This window comes from Scatophagus argus, chromosome 4 (assembly GCF_020382885.2).
Source record: "Scatophagus argus isolate fScaArg1 chromosome 4, fScaArg1.pri, whole genome shotgun sequence".
NCBI classification, from domain to species: domain Eukaryota; kingdom Metazoa; phylum Chordata; class Actinopteri; family Scatophagidae; genus Scatophagus; species Scatophagus argus.
In genome coordinates, this window is record NC_058496.1 from 23,443,596 (window position 1) to 23,462,621 (window position 19,026).

The 19,026-nt window shown below is 38.1% G+C and overlaps 2 protein-coding genes across 3 annotated transcripts in view; both read left to right on the plus strand.

The window, feature by feature from the left end:
- The window catches only part of fras1 (Fraser extracellular matrix complex subunit 1), a gene marked incomplete at its 5' end in the record, with an annotated part of 148,067 nt that extends 145,904 nt beyond the window's left edge, over positions 1-2,163 (plus strand). The window contains one exon of the mRNA XM_046386137.1: positions 82-2,163. Within this exon, the coding sequence (XP_046242093.1) occupies positions 82-663 (582 nt within the window). The remainder of the gene's footprint in view (positions 1-81) is intronic.
- An 844-nt stretch (positions 2,164-3,007) lies between these two features.
- anxa3a (annexin A3a) lies at positions 3,008-11,530 on the plus strand. 2 transcript variants are annotated; one of them, XM_046385894.1, is made up of 14 exons: positions 3,008-3,105; positions 4,416-4,450; positions 4,530-4,577; positions 4,664-4,751; positions 5,119-5,213; positions 5,567-5,680; positions 6,485-6,575; positions 6,753-6,832; positions 7,374-7,430; positions 7,555-7,648; positions 7,744-7,839; positions 8,252-8,310; positions 8,784-8,906; positions 10,866-11,530. In XM_046385894.1, the coding sequence occupies exons 2-14, from the start codon at positions 4,436-4,438 to the stop codon at positions 10,929-10,931; spliced, it is 1,026 nt and encodes a 341-aa protein (XP_046241850.1). In that variant the 5' UTR covers positions 3,008-3,105; positions 4,416-4,435; the 3' UTR covers positions 10,932-11,530. The 2 variants fall into 2 exon arrangements, with proteins under 2 accessions (XP_046241850.1, XP_046241851.1); XM_046385895.1 differs by having other exon boundaries at positions 3,010-3,105; positions 10,567-11,238.
- The last annotated feature ends 7,496 nt before the right edge of the window (positions 11,531-19,026 follow it).

The following is a 19,026-nucleotide window of genomic DNA, read 5'->3' on the forward strand; positions in this document are numbered from 1 at the left end:
GGAATCCTGGTGAATTAAAGAAAAGGTTCATTCAGTACTGTCACTCTAACCCCTGTGTTCTCCCCCACTCCTGATAAACAGGTGGAGGCTGGCCACCAGTGGTACCTGCAAGTAATTTATGTGATCAGCCCAGAGTCACGATCTAGCCCCAGGATCCAGCGCTCGGTGACCTATGAGCTCAGCCGCCCCAGACGTGATCTGGTGGACCGCAGCGGGCGTTTGACTCTGGACGAGTCACTGATCTACGACAACGAGGGTGACCAGGTGAAGAATGGCACGAATATGAAGTCACTCCGTTTGGAAGCAGGGCCCTCCGCCACCTTTAATGCCCACATGGGCAGCTCAGTGGGCGGTGGAGTAGCTGCAGTGACCCTGCTGGTCCTGGTCCTGCTGGCCTCTTGCTTCCTGTTCCGCCGCTGTCGAAGGTCAGCCAAGAAGAAGAGCAAGAAATCCTCAAAAATGTACGAGGAGTATCCGCTAAACACCAAGGTGGAGGTGTGTATGGACAAGTGTGTGGAGAAAAACTTCAGCACTAAACACTGCGCTGTGAGGAACATCAATGTCCTCAACCGCAACCAGGAGCCCAATGGCAAGGCCAAGGTGAAACAGGTGAACCTAGAGGTCAAACTCCACAACAACCTCAATGACGGCACTGAGGTCTGAAACACTAGCAGGGAAGACGAGAGAAAGAAAAAAAAGGTATTTTCTAAAAGAAAGTTTGTACTTGAGGTATGAAATGTTAATGTATTTTTATACCACTTTGAAAAAAGGGAAGAGTGTCACATGCAGACAGCTACGCAGCATTTTAATCATTTCACAACTGGGCTACCTCAGGAATCCATAAACCACACAGATGCGTGAAACAGACAAAACATCTGCATCTGTTCATCCAAACTCCGTCTGAAACTGCTGTTAATTTCCTTACTGTTTAACATGACATTTACGTCCTTTTTAGCACCAAATTGGTGAGTGGTAGCTCAGACACTGGTGATTGTTTTGGCAAAAACACTTCTCTGCTGCATTGAGTCATTTCACTGCTACTAAATGTACTACTGTAGAGTGGTTGCCAGTGTAGAAGTTCTCCTTTTCTGTATTTGTCCTTGTCATATGCTGTTTCTGCAGATACATTAACTCTAAATTCTCTGATTTAAACAGAAAAATGTTTAATTATCTCATGGAATGACTTGTGCATTGGCTATAGCTGCTTCTGACTGCTGTGAAAGTATTAAGCACACACAGTGTGCTGCTGTTGCCTGAGGCTGAATGAGTGCAGAGTGTAAGTAATAACAAAAACGAATGGTACTTATTCAAGTGCAATTATGCCATAAGTTTTGTTAATCTTTCCCTCACGAGCAGGAAATTTATTTGTATTTTAAAAAAACATGTATTTCAAGCCTTACTTAGAGACATGTGTACTGTCACACTTAACAAACAGATGGTTATTCTTGTTTCAACACAAATTTTTATTTTGTTGTTTGTACTGTAGTCTGACAGCTGCCAATATTAAGTGCCATGCAGTATTTTCCTCATGAATTTCAAAATGAATCATCCAAAGTATTTTCTTTTTCTTTGACAAAAAGAGTGACAAAATTAAACTTGCCATGTGATTGTAATAAATCTGACGCCACCGTTTGGACCACAGAGATTTCGTTCCCGTCCACATGACTGAGTGATCTAGCCTTACTACTGTTCTAATGAAAATAATTGCTTTTTAAAATGATGTGTCTACCTGCCTTTGTTCCGCCCAAAGACACAAAATCCTTCACTTATTTTTTTATTTATCCCATCTCACATTTTGCGCAATATTTTTTTTTCATTTATGTATTGTTATGTTACTCTCTTATGATGTATTATGTTATGCTCAGCTACTGACAATGTTAAAGTTACTGTCATTTTTTAAGTGTATGACACTTTTTGGAGCGCACTACAAAAGGAAAAACTTTTTCTCATCATGATTTGTTGGTGTGTCTTTCTCTCCATTCGTCTTTCTGATCCCACTTCCTGTTTTCTTTCAACTGTGTGCCTATCAAAACAACACGGGGACAGGAAATTATGGGGAATAACTATATATTCTGGTGCTATCATTTTGTGGAAAATAATTATGATGCTATCAACATGATGCCTGTATTTGGTGCCTTTTTTAGTAATAAAAATTTAAATCCATGGTTGTCCTGTATTTATTTTAACATTTTAACATATAACATTAACATATAAATGTGAAATATTGTGTAATGCATGTGCTATCAGGAAAAGTTGGAATTCTGTCAACAAAAATTGACACAAAGTGACAAATGATAAATACGTTTTCTAATGTTTCTCAATTCACAATTTAAAATAACCATTAAAATACTGAATAACACTAAATGCAAACTTATGGACAGATTTTAATGAACACTCAGAGGATCACCAAAGTTGCATTTCATCATGAAGTGAACATGAATTTCCTTTCATGAACAGAAGAAGATGAAAGAAAAAAAGGGCAGGAAGCATCACTGCAGACCCCTCACACCCTGCACACAAACTGTTTGATCTGCTTCAACAGTTTCTTCCCCCCAGGCTGTCTCCCTGATCTCCCCGTAATCCACCTGCCATTGTATGAACCATCACACTGTTTGCACTACATCATTCCACTGTTTGCACTACATGTATATATACAAATTTATCTCGGTTTTTTCTTCTTGCAAATACTTTATTCTTCATTTTTTATTACTATTATTTATTTTTTGTATTTTGTATGGTGCACTGGAGAGAGAAAATCCGGAGTCAAATTCCTTGTATGGTCACACGTACTTGGCAAATAAAGCTGATTCTGAATCTGATTCTGAAAATGAACCATACCTTTAACAAGAAGAAAGTCGATATCTGGCGGGAGACTGACACGTGTAGGTCTACACATTCTGTTTCATGTGTGGGATTACATACTTCCCCCATTGTTTTCAGAAGCAAATAAAAGTACATTCCCACTGGAAATGTACGAGTCGTACTTGAATGCGGCACCTGCGTGCAAAATAGTGGGCGTGGTGAGGCGATTGCTGGTATATATCCAGTTTGTACGGGGACTGAAGGTGTGGCGGAGCGCTTTTTCCGGTTCAGGCAAAAATCAAGGTGAGCTTTCGCGTGGTTTCTTCAACGCCCATTAATTTATTAGCTTTCAGTCCATTTATTTTGACTGTTACTGTTGTCAATTTCGGTTTTATTGTATGGGGAACTGTTCAATGACAATAAAGTATATCTTATTTGATCTTACTTTATCTCAGATTATTCTTAACCTACCCAGATAGCAAATTTTCTCATGAACCCATCATTATTTGAGCAAAACTTCACTGGCTTACTTTTATGTTCACCTTCAGTGGTCTTGCAGTGAATCTGTTGCTTATTTACAGCTTCAAAGAAAGTTAATGCTTTTGAATTTTATTTCCTGTTGTGGGCCTATGATTTAACAAAAACCAATACGGAATTTAGTGTGAATCTGCTTGTTATGAACTATGGCATGTTTTTAATTCTGCCCTGGTGTTTTCTAGCATTTCTGCAGCATATCAAGTTTACAGTGTGTGATCATATTGTAGTACATTTTAACAGTGATGTAAACTGCCACTGGCTTCCGTCCGTGTCACCAGAACAGCTGAGCAAATGGAGATTTGTCAGCATGACAAGAATGTTTGTTCATGTATTCCATTTTGACATCATAGCAAACTTTTATATATTATGCAGCCACACAATATTATACAAGAATTAATTACTTTACTGTAACTTCTACTGGACAATGGTGGATTAAGGCTGCTCTGAGATTAATTTAATCCATACTTTTTCTTAGTGTAAAGATATCAATTTTGATATACATGATATAGACAAAAGTATTGGGACACTTGGCCATTACACCAACAGGGACTTTAATGACATTGGATTCTAAATACATAGACAGCTTTGCAGCTATAACAGCTTCCATTCTTCTGGGAAGGTTTTCCACAAGATTTTGGAGTGTTTCTGTGGGAATATTTGCCCATTCATGCAGTAAAGCAATAGTGAGGTCAGACACTGATGTTGGACAAAAAGACCTGGTTCACAATCTCTGTTCCAGTTCATCCCAAAGGTGTTGGATGGGGTTGAGGTCAGGAATCTGTGTGGCCCAGTCAAGTTCGTCCACACCAAACTCATCCAGCCATGTCTTTATGGACTTTTCTTTGTGCACTGGGACACAGTCATGCTGGAATAGAAAAGGACCTTCCCCAAACTGTTGCCACAAAGTTGGAAGCATAGCATCGTCCAAAATATTTGTGCTGTTTTATGAGGGTAGTTTGGTTAGAATGCATCTGACATATGTTGATGTAATCTGAGATGCTGACATAAAGCTTATGACCACATATCACAAAAATAACAGAAAAGCTTAACAATGAATGCATTGTGTTTTTCTGCAGGGGAACTTCTTGTTGTCATCATGGCCTCTTTATGGGTAAGTCAAGCTCTGTCCTTTCATTTTCTGATAGTGTTGACTGATCGTACATTTTAAACAGCTGATTGACATTCTGCAGGATGACTTGGACAGTCTTGTGAACTCTCCCTCCTCTTTCTCAGCAAAGGTAAGTCCACCTAAAATTCTACACCAATTTTGAGCTTTTGACCAAGAGGGAAAGCAGAACAAACCGAACATCATCATGTTCTTTAGACCGGAGAGAGAGGAACCATCAAGCCCAAAACAAACTTTGATGCCGGAGACGATGCTGTGGCACTGAGGAAGGCCATTGAAGGACTTGGTATGAATACACACACACACACACACACACACACACAGACACACAGACAGGTTTGCACAGTTATCCTTGTTAGGACATTGTGTCAATTTCATTCATTGTTCAGTTGTCATTTCACTTGGCCTGAATGAAATGACTGGCTGGCCGACATGTCTGTCCACCTGCACACCTGTCTATCTGAAGGCACTCTGCCCGTGATCTCAATGCGAATGACTGGAGTCCGCCACTACATCTTTTTTTTTTTTTTTTTTTTTTTAATTATTGATCAGTTTGTTTTGTCATTAGACACAGTCTCGAGGCCACTATAAATTCATGATTACATTTCTTCTTCGTTTTCACTGATGTACCTTTCTTTTTGAAAATGTTTCAGGGACCAAAGAAAAGATTGTGATTGACATTTTGACCCACAGAAGTAGCGCTCAGAGGCAGCTCATCTGTAAGGCTTATCAAGAAGCCACTGGCAGAGTAAGACATCTCCCCTGTTGGTATTTATCCAGTGTGAATTACTGTGTTCCTGATTTCCACCACATTAGCAGTGTTTCTTGGTGCTTCAATATCACCTTCCTTTGTTTCCAAACAGGAGCTTGTTCTCATGGGAAAAATTTGGTTATACTGAAAGAGTCATGTCTGTTTCACACTAAATCAAAGTGAAAGCTTTAACTTATTGCTGTAAATAGTAAAGGCTCTGTTGTTGTTTTATTTAATCTACCATTTAGAGAGGCTGTGGTCAAATGAGACTTTGGTGTATTTGCATGGGTGTGGTTGTCTGTTGCATGACGGTTGGGAAACTGATGTGTTGTGTTTGTGTCATACTGTAGACATTAGTGGAGGACCTGAAAGGGGACACCCACGGTGACTTTGAGGACCTGCTAGTGGCACTCGTCACCCCTCCTGCAGTGTACGACTGCCATGAAGTGATGCGAGCCATGAAAGTCAGATTTCTCACTTTTATCATTTCCTCTTTGAAAGGTTTTATTTAATGATTTTATAAATATGTGTTGGTGTGAGGAGAGAAGTTTAATAGTTTAAACAATGAGTATGAATAAATTCAGTTTGTAGAGTTGAATTGAAAATAATACATCATGTCTAATTTTGATTCAGGTGAGTTCAAACATGCAATGGAAGTTTCTGGACAGAACCACCTAACCAATGCAGAAGGAAAGAAAAAATGGTTATGCCTTAAAAATTCCAACATTTGGATTCAAATAAAATGTACATGGTATATTGGCTGATAAAAGTGAAATGTTGTAGGTGCTCTTCAGTCTGATTTCAGATTTTCAGATTTTTTTTTTAATTTAAGGTACAGTATATTAAAACAGGGAAAGCTGAAATTTAATGAGCAGTTTAATGCACTGTCCAGTATAGAGTATGGAAGAGCACAGAAGTGATAATTAAGTTATTTTCATCTTTTCAATTTATTCATTATAATAAATTGAAAAGATGGTGTTTATCAATGCAAAATATGCTATATGGTTCCTATTCAGACACACAAAACTAACTTGTTGTTCATAGTAAACAATCTAAGTGTAGTGGTAGTAGAATAGAATCTCATCATATTCAGTGTTTATTTGTTTCTGTTTTTTTGCATGGATGTGTTGTTGTGGAATGAAGCAGCTCTCCATGTTGTCTTCCAGTGAACTTAATCTTGGCACATGTTTATCCTGCTTGTAGTTCATGATGTAATTGCAGTTCAGACAGTTGACTCCATGCGGTCAACTAACTGTGTGATGTTGCAGGGAGCTGGGACAAAAGATAGCGTCTTGATTGAAATCTTTGCCTCCAGATCCAATGAACAAATCAAAGCACTCAATGATGTCTATGTGCAAGGTAAAGTATGTTAACAGGCAAGGTTCTAATTAAAACAGTGAGGTCAGTGACACTTGTTTGTGACATTAAGAATTATTATGAAACTGATTTTTATTCAGGAAGACTGGCTTCAGTATGAAGTTCTTGTTTTGTGAGCTATTGTGATTATGAATTTGTCTTGGACATTTTCCTCCACAGAAACAGAGAAGAAGCTGAGCTTTGATCTGAAGAAGGAAGTTTCTGGAGACTTTTCCAAAGCACTTCTCCTCCTTGCTGAGGTTTGTTATTCCAGTATAAAGGAAAACCACCATCAATGTTTCCATAGTCAAGTGGAGAGATAATAAAAGATCTCCAGTGCCTTGGTGTCTAGAGTAAGAGATCAAGTTCATTTTTATAAATAGTGTCACATTTACATAATACATATTCCACATTTTCTTTCCTTTTGTTAAATCTTAATGAAAAATATTTTTAAAAACAATATGAATTGGACTCACGACCCTGATGGATAAGAGGTAAAGAAAATGAATGAATGAATGAATATGAATTGAAAAAGATGGCCGAAGAAAGAAAAGAGTCAGCAGGTTGTGCAGGCGCAAAGCAGTGAGTCCCTTCATCACATTCATCATCTTAACACTCATCACTATTACCAAACATACTGTGGAGAACAAACAAGTTTTCTTGGTTTGAACAAAGCCTGCACAGCACCAGTGGGTACAAATGGCTATAAAGGGATTAAAATAAGGGAAACTTTAAAAAACCCTCATCCTAGGTATGAGTGCCTGATGTTATTGAGATTAACCTTTATTTTTTTGTTTCCAGGGCAACAGGGATGAGAACACCACAGTAGATACTGAGAAGGCAAAAGAAGATGCCAAGGTGCAGTGTAACACATGTTTATGTAACACACTTTTGTTCATAAGAAAAATATTTTTACATATCCCATATATGTCTCTTTTTATGTTGAGCCTCTTTTTAACCATGTCATTGTTTTGCTATGCAGGCCCTTTATGATGCTGGGGAGAAGAAGTGGGGCACAGATGAATCTAAATTTATTGACATTCTCTGCCAAAGAAGCATATCTCAACTGAGACAAAGTATGTCCCGCTCAGCCCAGTTTGTGTTCTTACAAAATTATGGTCAATAATTGGAAATTTAAAGTGAGACTTTCTCTTTGCTTTTCTGTGTGCAGCTCTTGTTGAATATCAGAACATCAGCGGAAAAACTTTGCAACAAAGCATTGAAGGAGAGATGTCAGGGGAGCTGGAGGAACTGCTGGTGGCTATCGGTGTGTTAGTGTCGTTATATATGTGTTTGGTTTTTAGAATTTACTGATTAGGACATAGTGTATACTATATGGCCAAGGGTACATGGACAAAATCCTGCGGAAAGTATTCACAGAAGAGCTGCAGATGATGTTCTGTCATCGAATGATCAGCAAACACAGCGGAATAATGGCTGGGTGTCTGCACACCTTTGGTCATATAGTCTATATTCCAATGTAAAGAGTGAATTTACTGTCTGATAATTAAAAACTGTTGGCTTTGGCTTTATTGAATGTTATCTAATAAATATTTAGCAACAAACCTGTACATTAAAAAAAAAAATCATCTTTCTCTGGTAGAAAAAGACTTATTTTTAATGTGTATAAATGCTGTTTTTAACCACTCTGTTGTATACAACTTTTGCTACTCCTCCAGTGAAATGTGTGAAGAGTGTGCCAGCCTACTTTGCGGAACGCCTGTATGAGAGCATGAAGGTGAATATACTCTTTTTGGTGCTCACAGTTGCAGATCATTGCACTGACACAGAAAGGAGTAACAATATTCAGTTCCATAGTTAACTAACGGGAAATGATCTTTATTTGTAACATCTTGAATTTCCCTCAGCATCAATAAAGTATCTATCTGTCTATCTAGCTGTCTGACATCAATCACACTGCAACTTTGCAAAGTTGCTGGCAGTTAAAAATGTTTTTTCCAAAAGCAACGCATGCTGGTACCCTCGTCCAACCGCTCACCCTGCAGATCTTAACCAGGAACACTAATGAATAAGCTTAAAACAACTTTCACCAGGGTTGTCTCGTTTTTCTACGAATACAGATGTACTGTATGTCGTCAAAGGTAAATCTTTGACATCGTGCTTTCTTTCTACTAGAAGAAGAGTTGAGTGTAGTTTTTTTATTATTATTATTGTTGAGAGAATTATCACAACTGCTAATGTCATTGTCAGGGTGTTGGAACAGACGAATCAACTCTGAACCGGGTCATGGTGAGTCGGTCTGAGATCGATCTGCTGGACATCAGAGCCGAGTTCAAGAAACTCTACGAGTACTCGCTGCACTCTGCCATCGAGGTGAGCAAATGCTATGCTAAAGATCGGATCACAGTTCAACAACAATTCTGATACACTGCATTTTTGGCTTCCTCATTCTTATATTGTGCTTTTTTCAAAGTAATAACCACATGTACTGGCTTCATTCATTAATAGGATCCTTGCAGAGATTTTGTCTGTTTTCAGTAACCTAAATTCACTGCAAAACAAGTGTGATCAGAGGATTTGTCTAGGCTCTAGAGCCTGATATGCTTTGTACTGGCCTCTGTGGATTTGCTGAGTCATTCTTTGGCGTTTGAAGAATGAATCTCACTGAATGAAAATGACAACAGCTTGATTCAATTTGGCAAGATACTTTGATATCTGTAAAGCCAGATATATATGAATAAAACAAGAGCCAGGAGATCCTCTGAGACACACAAAGACTGTGCTGAGACAAAATAACGTGTCTGTTTTATAACTGGAGCTTTTTTTTTTTTTCTTTTAACACAAAGCTAATCTGGTACTAACATTTGAAACTCTTTTCAAAAGACGCAAAAAGAAAAAAAAACTTTGTTGGTGGGGGATATGTCTTTTGAAAGAACACGCAGTGATAAAAGCTGTCTGGATGTCTTCCATCCGTTTCTTTACTTTGCACCTTGTGGAGGAGCAGGTGGGTTTGGTCTCCATGATCACATTGTTTAGAGATTTGAAAATGACCCCACCGACCTTGCAGCCCAAGAAGCAAATTAAAAGACTGACAACTGATGTGTCTCAGTCAGTGAATTACTACCCATATCCATCCATTAACTTGTTAATTCTAGCTGATAAGTTTGTATACTATCTCAGTCACTCTAACAGACAGCCATGCATTCTTGGAAGGAACGTTGAGGTTTTAATCACAAACTTTTCTGGAGGTCTAGGCATTACTGCTCCTCTAGGTTCTCGAACTTAGTTTAACTTCCCACTCAGCATTTCTGTCATCAGACTTTCTGAGAAACGAAAAGTGACTCCAAGCTTTACCATCCACATTCGAACCTTTTTCTTTTCATAGCGAAACCTTAATGACTTTAACAAAACCTGAAAAGTAGTAATTTAAAAAGATTCAAAAAAGTATAGATCCCAAGAAATTTGGTTTTATATGCCCTTCTAATATCATCTTTCAAAACATTTCAGCTGTAATAACTGTTGTCTAAAATCATCTTAAGTAGCAGACATCATGCAACAGAACCCAGACGTTCTTTAAATGTTGGCAGCAATTTATCCAAAATGAAAGGAATGTTGCTTTCCTACTGTCCTGGAAAACCAAGCGCTTGAAAATACAAACACCTCATCATTTTAACTAAGACAAACCCGTTACAATGACTATTAGCATAGCTCCCATGATGTTCTAATTATACAACTATGGCTCATTGGAGATGTAGTTGTTGAATGTTAACAAAATAATTACTGTCAAAGTGAGAAATGACCAAGATGTCCCTACGCTGTGCAGAAACAAATATCCATTTATTAGAACATGGAGAGAAAACAACAGCATCATGTTAAAACTATTAATTTACAATAATTCAAGAAAACCTTTTATGAAAAAAATCCATGAGAAATGAAAGCTAGTGGAGCAGTTCTGCTGGTCATCTGCTGTGTTACTGGTCTGAGTGGTGGGAAGACTCTCTCTCCTCTTCGCTTGTGTCACTGTGTCCTCCAGTCAGACGTGGGGGGCGACCACGGGGACTGTATGAAGGCCATCTGTGGAGGAGATGACTAACTAACACCTGACGTCTACCTGTGCCAGAAGCCAGAAGAAATCCGCTTCCTCCTGAACTCCCACTGTAGGCCCTTTGCCGTTTTCTGATACTGAACTCTCATCTTCGGTCTACTAACTGATAATTTGTTTACAGTCTTAGAGCAGCAGGCAGCTTTGAAAGATAGACGACACATCAAAGATTGATTTTAAACATGAAAACCTTATCTGAAGTTTTAATAGAAAATTCTGTTTTGTTACAGTCTGATTGCGGAGGGAATTATGAAAAGACTCTGCTTAAAATCTGTGGAGGAGATGACGAATCTTAGCATCGACATGTTATGCTTTCACCGTGTCTTGATTTTCATTTCTGTCAATTTTCAGCAGCAGCAGAAGTACATTTACATGAGACTCCTTATTTGGGTATTTCCATTTTATGCTACTTTATACTTCCAGTTCACTATACCTCAGTGAGAAATAAAATAATAATAGAATAAACTTTTCATTTTACTGAACTTATTTAAGACTTTTTTACTTTTCAAATTAAGATTTGATTTACAGAACATATGATCAGTTGATTAAATCCAGATCAGATCAGATCCAGAACTACTGAACTACTGAACTACTGGTATAGCACAGCAGTAATGCTGCAAATATACACTGAAAACAAACTTCTGTATAATAACAATGATGAATTTTTGTTGCTGAAAATCTTCCTCATATATGAGACACTTGTCAGACTCTTAATGTTTGTTCATTGTGTTGTTAAATCACAGTAACAGTTGCATCAGAAAGCTAAAATAACGTTGTTAACTGAGTAGTCAGTTCAGTCAGTATCCAGATGAATTGCTGTTTGATTTTGTGTCTTTTGTCTTCCCCTTGAATCTTTGTAACTTCTAGAAATAATAACTTGTGATTTATCCAGTGATTGTAATGTTGTTTTTTTTTTTTTAGAAGTGATACACTGCACACACTATTGTGTTAACAATCCAGCAGTCCTTCAGTTTCACCAGCAGGGGGCATCACTGACTCTGCAGCAGGTTTTAGAGCTTTTTAAATGTCTGCAGGAGTGCATACACCCAGGAGGGCTTCAAGAGGTTTACAGAGGCCTTATCTGGGTAACTGTGGAGGTTAGTGGAAGTATTTCAACCACACCCCCAAACATGCACACACAAGCACACACCTGGTCATTATACCAGATGCACATAAACATGCAGTGCAACTGTCATGTGTTTCATATGGATACTCCTCCTCATTAGGTGGAAAAAACTTCATCTGTTATTTAGTCTCACTGAAATCAGGAGGTTTTTTTCAGAGAGATTTCTGTCAAAGGAAAACATATAAACTATAAAAGCAAAGACAAACACAATATCCAAATTAAAAAGTAGACACACAGAACCTCCTTGTCTTTTGTAAGACACTTTACTTCATGATATGAAGAATAATATATAATGTAAACAATATTTTTGGTGTCTTTGTATTTTGTACTTTGAAAATATTATACTTCTCGCATTGGCCATTGAACCTCTGTTGGCGGCTGTTGGAAGTCATGTTTTTCTGTTTGTCACCAACACAAAAGAATCCGTCCATTAGGCAGGAGAACAAACCCAGACTAAGCATGAAAACTTAGTCTGGTGTCAAAAGACTGAGGTGTTCTGGCATTTTCTAATATTGTATTTTATAACTGGGCCTGTCATGATAGATTTATCCAAGAGTGTTTCTGTTACTATCTGAAAGCAAGAGAGGGAACAACTGAGTGGTACGATGTGATATGATCGTATCATTCATAATAACACTCTGCATGGAAGGAGTGTTTCTGCATATTAAATGCATTAACATTTTGCTAATAAAAATACATTTTACTGAACAGTAACATTTTAAATGAGTGACCTTGTAATTTTAGACGACATTCTACTTCTTCGACCACTGTATACTTAAGTCAAATTTCATGGTATTAATGATGTTACGATATAAACAAGATTTGCTTTTTTATCTGATTAGTAGGGAAAATTATAATACTTTACCTGTTTTACTCCACTTTTCAGCCATTATTAGGATTATGCAAATAACTAACTGGATGAAAACTGGCCAGTCAGATTAATAAATACATAGAACATATTTAAAAGTACACAGACAGCAGCCAAAAGTTACTATGTCAGAGGTCAGAGCTGTAGTTTCCTGGCAGTAGATGCAACTGCATAATCTATAATAAGAATGGAGTATTGAATGTTGATGACTTCACTGTTGTTAACGTTCCATTACTCAGCCCATCTAAACAGCATAATAGACTTGAAAATGGGAAACAAAGCACAATACAGAAACAGGTTCAATCAATTCATTAAGGTTACAAATAAATCAATATAACTGGTTTGCAGCAGCGAATGGATTTAATGAGGCAGCTCTTGTGAAGAGAGAGAACATCCTCACACACACTGACTCAGGCATATCTGCATGTTGCAACTCCCAACAAAGGTATCAGATTTCGATGTGAGAAATGTTGGTCAGCAGAAATACAGAAGTGCTGCTCAGAGATGTAATTTAATCTTGATTTACTTTAATGTAACTTTTCCTCTGCTTCCAATTCATAATAAAACACATCTACAGTGTAGGTCTAATTTAATTCCCACAGAGCCTCCCAAAAAGGGTCTGATATTGGAAAAGTCGGAACAGAATGACAGCAGCTTGAGGGCAGTCTGGGGCTGCGATTCCAAACTCAGCTTGTTTTCCTCTTAGTAAATCCAAGTATTGTTCCAAATTGGGTTCTTTGGCTGCTAAGAATTATGAAATCTGTTCTAAAAAGACTTTCAATAAAGTAAAACAACATCTAACTTGAGCTTGCTGTCTGACAAAATGGGAACACCTGTAGAAAGCAAATCCTCAAATGATGAAATAATCACCTGCTGATGAAGACCATGTAATGCAGTCAAGAGCTCTAGAATAAGTGGATGCAGACTGGAAATTATTTAGTTTCACATGCTAATTTCAAGGTCGCGAATAAACCGCTGAGCCCAATAAATTAGTTTATCAGTGCAAAACATTTTCAGTGAGTCAGGGAGTCAGTATGATAACGTCAACAACGCACTGATGTCACAGCTGCCAGTCACTAAAAAGGGTGAACAGTGAAAACACCACAGCTATGTCCACTGCATCTCCCTGACTCAGCTTTTCTGCTGTCAGTGTCAACAAAACTAAAGTACTGAGAGAACTGGCTGCCTTACCACCTAAAGCCACTTTATAGCACATGTCATGTACAAACATAATTCATGGTGTATTACAAAGATTTTTTTAAAAAACAATGGCATGTAAACATTAAAATGCAAGAACAGGAATCGTTTTAAAGCAAGTGAAAGAGTTAAGAACAGAGGCATAAATAAATGATAGGATGGCGGGACCTGATGAGTGTTAAAGGCTCTGGAAAGGTGTTGCAGAACGTTTTCTAACCTGGATTTAAAGGTGGTCGAAGCTGGTGAAAGTCCGATGTCTTCTTTGTTCCGCCTCTGCAGGGCCGGGGAACAGTTAGCAGCCCCTCTGCCTGGTGAGCTGAGAGGACCAGTGGGTTCACATAGTAAAAGCCAGTCAGAGTATTTTGGACCAGAGCCATTGAAAGACCCTTTGTAGACCCTTTGTTTGGACTCTGGCAGCAGCTTTCTGAGGGAGCTGAAGTTGACAGGATTTTTGGGGAAACCTAAGAAAAGACACTTACAGTAATCTAATCACTGCTGGAATGTCTTCATGTACATTTACTTAAGTATTACACTTAGGTACAAATTTGAGGTACCTTTGTTTTACATGAGTCTTTTCTTCTCATGCCACTTTCCTTCTACATTTCAGAGGAAACGTTGTTATACTATTTACTTCACTGCACTTATCCGACAACTTCAGTCACTAGTTACTTTACAAACTAAGATTATTGTGAAGAAACATACAGAGTTTATAAAATATGATCTTTTGTTATGAATTAGATAGTTACGCTAAATTACCCAGCAGCATCTACAAGTACTACACTGAAAATAATTAAATTATCCAGGTAACTGTGTCAGCACTTTTAATAAGAATAAATTCAGCCATAATGACACTAATCCTTAGTTGCAGTCCTATGCAAAATAATCACTTTAGCTAAATTAAAATCCTACTTTTACAGTCACAGAGGATGTTTTCCTGCATCGAGAACTCCTTCTTTTCATACTTTAAGTATGTTTTTTTTATTTTACCTACATACTTTATGTTAAGTAAGATTTTCATTGCAGGCTTGACATGTAACAGAGTATTTTTACAGCATGATATTTGTACTTTTACTCGAATAAATAATCAGAATATTTCCTCAATCCTGGTGGAAATGAAAGCATGGACTGCAGTAGATTCTCTAAATTCTGTCTGGGCATGAATCCTCAGAAAGGAAATACAATGTTTCATAAATTCCTGGATATTTTATTTATGCTGTAAAACACACCAGCTGCAGCCTCCACATTCAATCTACAGACTTGTTCATTGTCTTTCTGCAGCACCTCATGTCTTCGTTTTTTCCAGTCCTGCAGGGAGCTGACAGTTAAACTCAGGCCAGACACACTCACAGACTATTGAGGTGGATGAGAGCCTGAAGGCAAAGACGTTTTCCTCATTAAAGCCAAAGTAATCACCCAGAGTCCTTCACTCTGCACCCCCTCCCAACAACCCCCGTCTCGCCTCTTTATCTGAACTCAGGAAAAACAGGAAGACAGGCTGCAGGCCTACAGCTATACATCTTTATATTTTGACAGCTTCCACTCACATACCTTGTGTGTGTGTATGTATGTGTGTAGGGGTATCTTAAAAACCTTGTTATTGCAAGCAGTCGTTTGTGACCTATTTAAAAGCAAAACTGAAAATGCTCTCACTACACAGTAAGTCATTACTGATGCAGATAAAAGTCATTATAAAGCCTTGTCCCATTAAATAGGGTCAGTGGGACGATTCCTTCCTGGCTAATTCAAGAGCTGATTATAAAAACAGATCCAACAATGCTGAAATAGGATACACACTGACCAAAGCGATCCCTCACTCTGTGTCAACCTCGGTTTGATTCAAATGTACCGTAGTTTACCGTTGTTCCTGATATGCATCACAGAACATCAGTGATAAGTTTAGTGAAACCAAAACCAAACGCTGCAGCTTCTTCCTCACACGTCAGACCACATAAGTGTGGTCTGAAAATCACAGACCACACTGATGTTATTATTTTGGACACTTTATTAGCCAACAGTACTGGAGGAATGATAGCAAAGTGAGGAAGTGAAAGATGCTACAAAGGCTGGTGATTTGGTTATGGAAATATCTGTAAAGGTACTAAGACGCATGACACCGCACTGCTATGACTTCCTTGTACTAACACAGAATAAAAATCAAAAATCATTTCATCAGTAAAGCCTTATTGTAGGCATGTTTGAAACCCTCTTGCATTTGGTAGAATATGTGAACACGTCTGACTATCCTGAGAGCCAAAGGGGAGATTTATATCTACTTCAGAATGTCAGAAGTGATTTTCCCTGTTGCACGGTGTCTTGTCTAATGATGGGCTTTGGTAATAGTGTTCTTGAGCAGCTGTTGTATTTTATGTTTATCCTATACTTTTAAGTGACATTATGCATTTTTTTCCCTTATAATATTCTCTCAGACATTCCTACGCAGATTGATAACTTTGTTATTGTATATCATCACTGTAGTTCTTTGTATAAGACTACTTGAGTTCCATTTTCAGTTTTACATATTTATCTTTACATTCTACTTTTTTCCATGTCTCTTTCTGTTCAGAAAAAGTATATCTATATTGCATGACACTGTCACTTTTCTGTGGGTTTAATCCCTTAACATAAACTGTACCTCTTTTTCCCTTTAAATAGATAGTCCACTGTCTTATGGCATAAAATGTATTCTGCACCATCTGTATGTAAAGAAGGGATTATAGCAACAAAAACTGAAAAATTAGAAGACGTTTGAATAATAACAATGAAAACAGTATCTTTATTGTCCCTGTTAATTTAAAGTATTTTGTTGTATTGGCCATGTGAGGCACTTCCTCTCAAAGTGCAGCAAATTCTGTCAATGTCCTTATCACATTTCATCTGGTGTTTTTGGTCCCTTCATTTGAGCTCGGCTCAGTTCATCATTTCTTAATTATCATCGGCATCAAAGCATTATAAAAGCCTGTGAAAACTTCTGAAAACATCAGAAGTATTTTTCTAATATTAACATCCATTCACTATAATACTCAAAATCTTAGTCTGTTTTATCAAGACTGTGCAAGCGTGGTTTCTTCATTGTTGATTAAAAGTGAGTACTTTCATCAAGCGAGAGAAAAGATTTCAGCACAAACACAGAAAGGATCGAATCACCCAGTGAGAAGCTGAATGAGAAGATACATATTTAGTGCATTTGAAATAAGATAGAATATTGTTTTTGTTTTGGGTGAACTTTTGGTATGAACTGGTTTACAGTTTGTATCTTGATACAAAAAGACATTGGGAGACAGGGGGTCAGAGGACAGCCCTAGAACTGGTTCCGTTTTCTTGTCAAAGACACACAAGTGGGGTGAGTGTCTTGATAAGTTTACTTGCTGAATGATGACCTGTCTGTAATATGCAGTCTGTTTCTGTGTGTATTTGTATATTCAAACACCAACAGATGGCAGCATAAACCTCACACAGAGCCAGACAACAATAAGTGTGTCAGAGAGGAAAGATTCCCCCCTGCAGAAGCAGGATGTGTCCAGACATAGGGGTTTATGCAGTCATGTGATCCTGCTCTGCTCCTCCTCGTCTCTTATGTAATCCCTATCTCAGCCATGTGCTCCCCCTATAACCACTGACCTGAATATGGTAACTGTGACCAGTAACCCGCAGAAACATTTTCCACCTCAAGCAACTGATGTATTGACGAGAGATTTGACTTTGGGTGATGTTGCATATGAGTTAAACCACAAAGGAATGAAAGCCTCAAGAATTATGAGGTGGATTCTCCAGCCTACACACATGCTTTTGTTCACAAAGCCTGTAGCTCTCAGAGGCAGCTGTCACACCACTTCCTCGTTGGCAGTGTCTGGTTAAAAATGACATTGTTTTTTCCACTGTAAATGATCATTAAAACTGAGGGGAATGAATGACGTGAGATCATTTCATGCATAATGAGGAAGTAATGGCCTGATCCATGCCTTAAAAAAGACCGGGCTTATTGGGCAGAAAAAAGATAGAGTTTTGATTACAATTTTTAATCAGCAACAGGATGATAAATATGACTGAGGATAACACATTACTTTAGTGTAGCCTGAGGTTTGTTTATTTCTCCATGTACTACATTCTTTTCAGCTTGTTTTGAGCTCTGCTTCCTTAACCAGTCCACCCAGCTATAGATTAACAATGTCTGGGTGGCTCTTATGGAAGCCCCTTACCACCAGGAACATAAAAAAAATATGTGAAAGTTAGGCATGAAAAAAATAGTCATGGTAGGTTATAAGTTTGACATACTCTCTCTTTATTTTGACTCAGTCATTCAAAAGTGTGACCTACTACCTCACAATTTTTACCTTGGGCCATTTTCTGCATTATTGTCTGTACTTGTTTTCTTGTGACTTATGAAACATCCTCAGTTCTCGCTCTGCCTGTTTTATGTAGGATGACCTAACTTGTATGGACTTGGTTGACAAATATCCCATCACGCATTTCGTAGCAAACAGACGTGATGTCAAAAAATATAAACCACTTTCAAGCCTGTTATAATTTTTTAATTTTACAAAATGAAAAGTTGTTTGTTTCAAGTGAAAAATTTCCCATTTAGATTTTGATGTGTGGTGTACTGATTTTTCTGAGAATAAAGTTAAGTGTCTCGTTTTCCTGGACAGTTAACATTGCACAACAGCACTGCCTCTGCTGACTTTTGCTTTTTCGTAATGTACAGATCTTGCCACATTATTAGCCACAGTACCTGGAGAAAACCCACGCAGGCACAGGGAGAACATGCAAACACCACACAGAAGGGCCCAGTTTCCGGAATTTGAACCTGGAATCCTCTTACTGTGAGCTGACAGCGCTAACCACTGCACCACCATGCCACCCGAAAAATGTTACTCTTATTGCAAATTGAGCATATTATGTCTTCACATTTTAGAAGCTTAACACTTCCAAGTTTGAATCTTAAGAATGCAAGTACGAACTTGATGTACTCTGTGATTCATCACCGTATGTGATTCCACTGGGTTGCAGGCAGGATGCAACACAGCTGCCGGAGGTGACCACAACCATTCTAGACAAGTTTTGTGATTCCATCATTCCATAGTGGGTTTCAGAAGACATCCAGTGTGCCCTGCTTAAAATACATGCCTAGTTTTTTTTTATTTAGTTTGTTATTGATAGAAGCCACATCGTGCTGCAGACTGAGCCAAACTGGAGATCATAC

Bases quoted from the DNA above. Each gene is read 5' to 3' on its own strand.
- anxa3a (XM_046385894.1), top strand. The intron at 4,578-4,663 runs GTAAGTCCACCT...CATGTTCTTTAG, and splicing joins CCTCCTCTTTCTCAGCAAAG to ACCGGAGAGAGAGGAACCAT. The intron at 6,833-7,373 runs GTTTGTTATTCC...TTTTGTTTCCAG, and splicing joins CACTTCTCCTCCTTGCTGAG to GGCAACAGGGATGAGAACAC.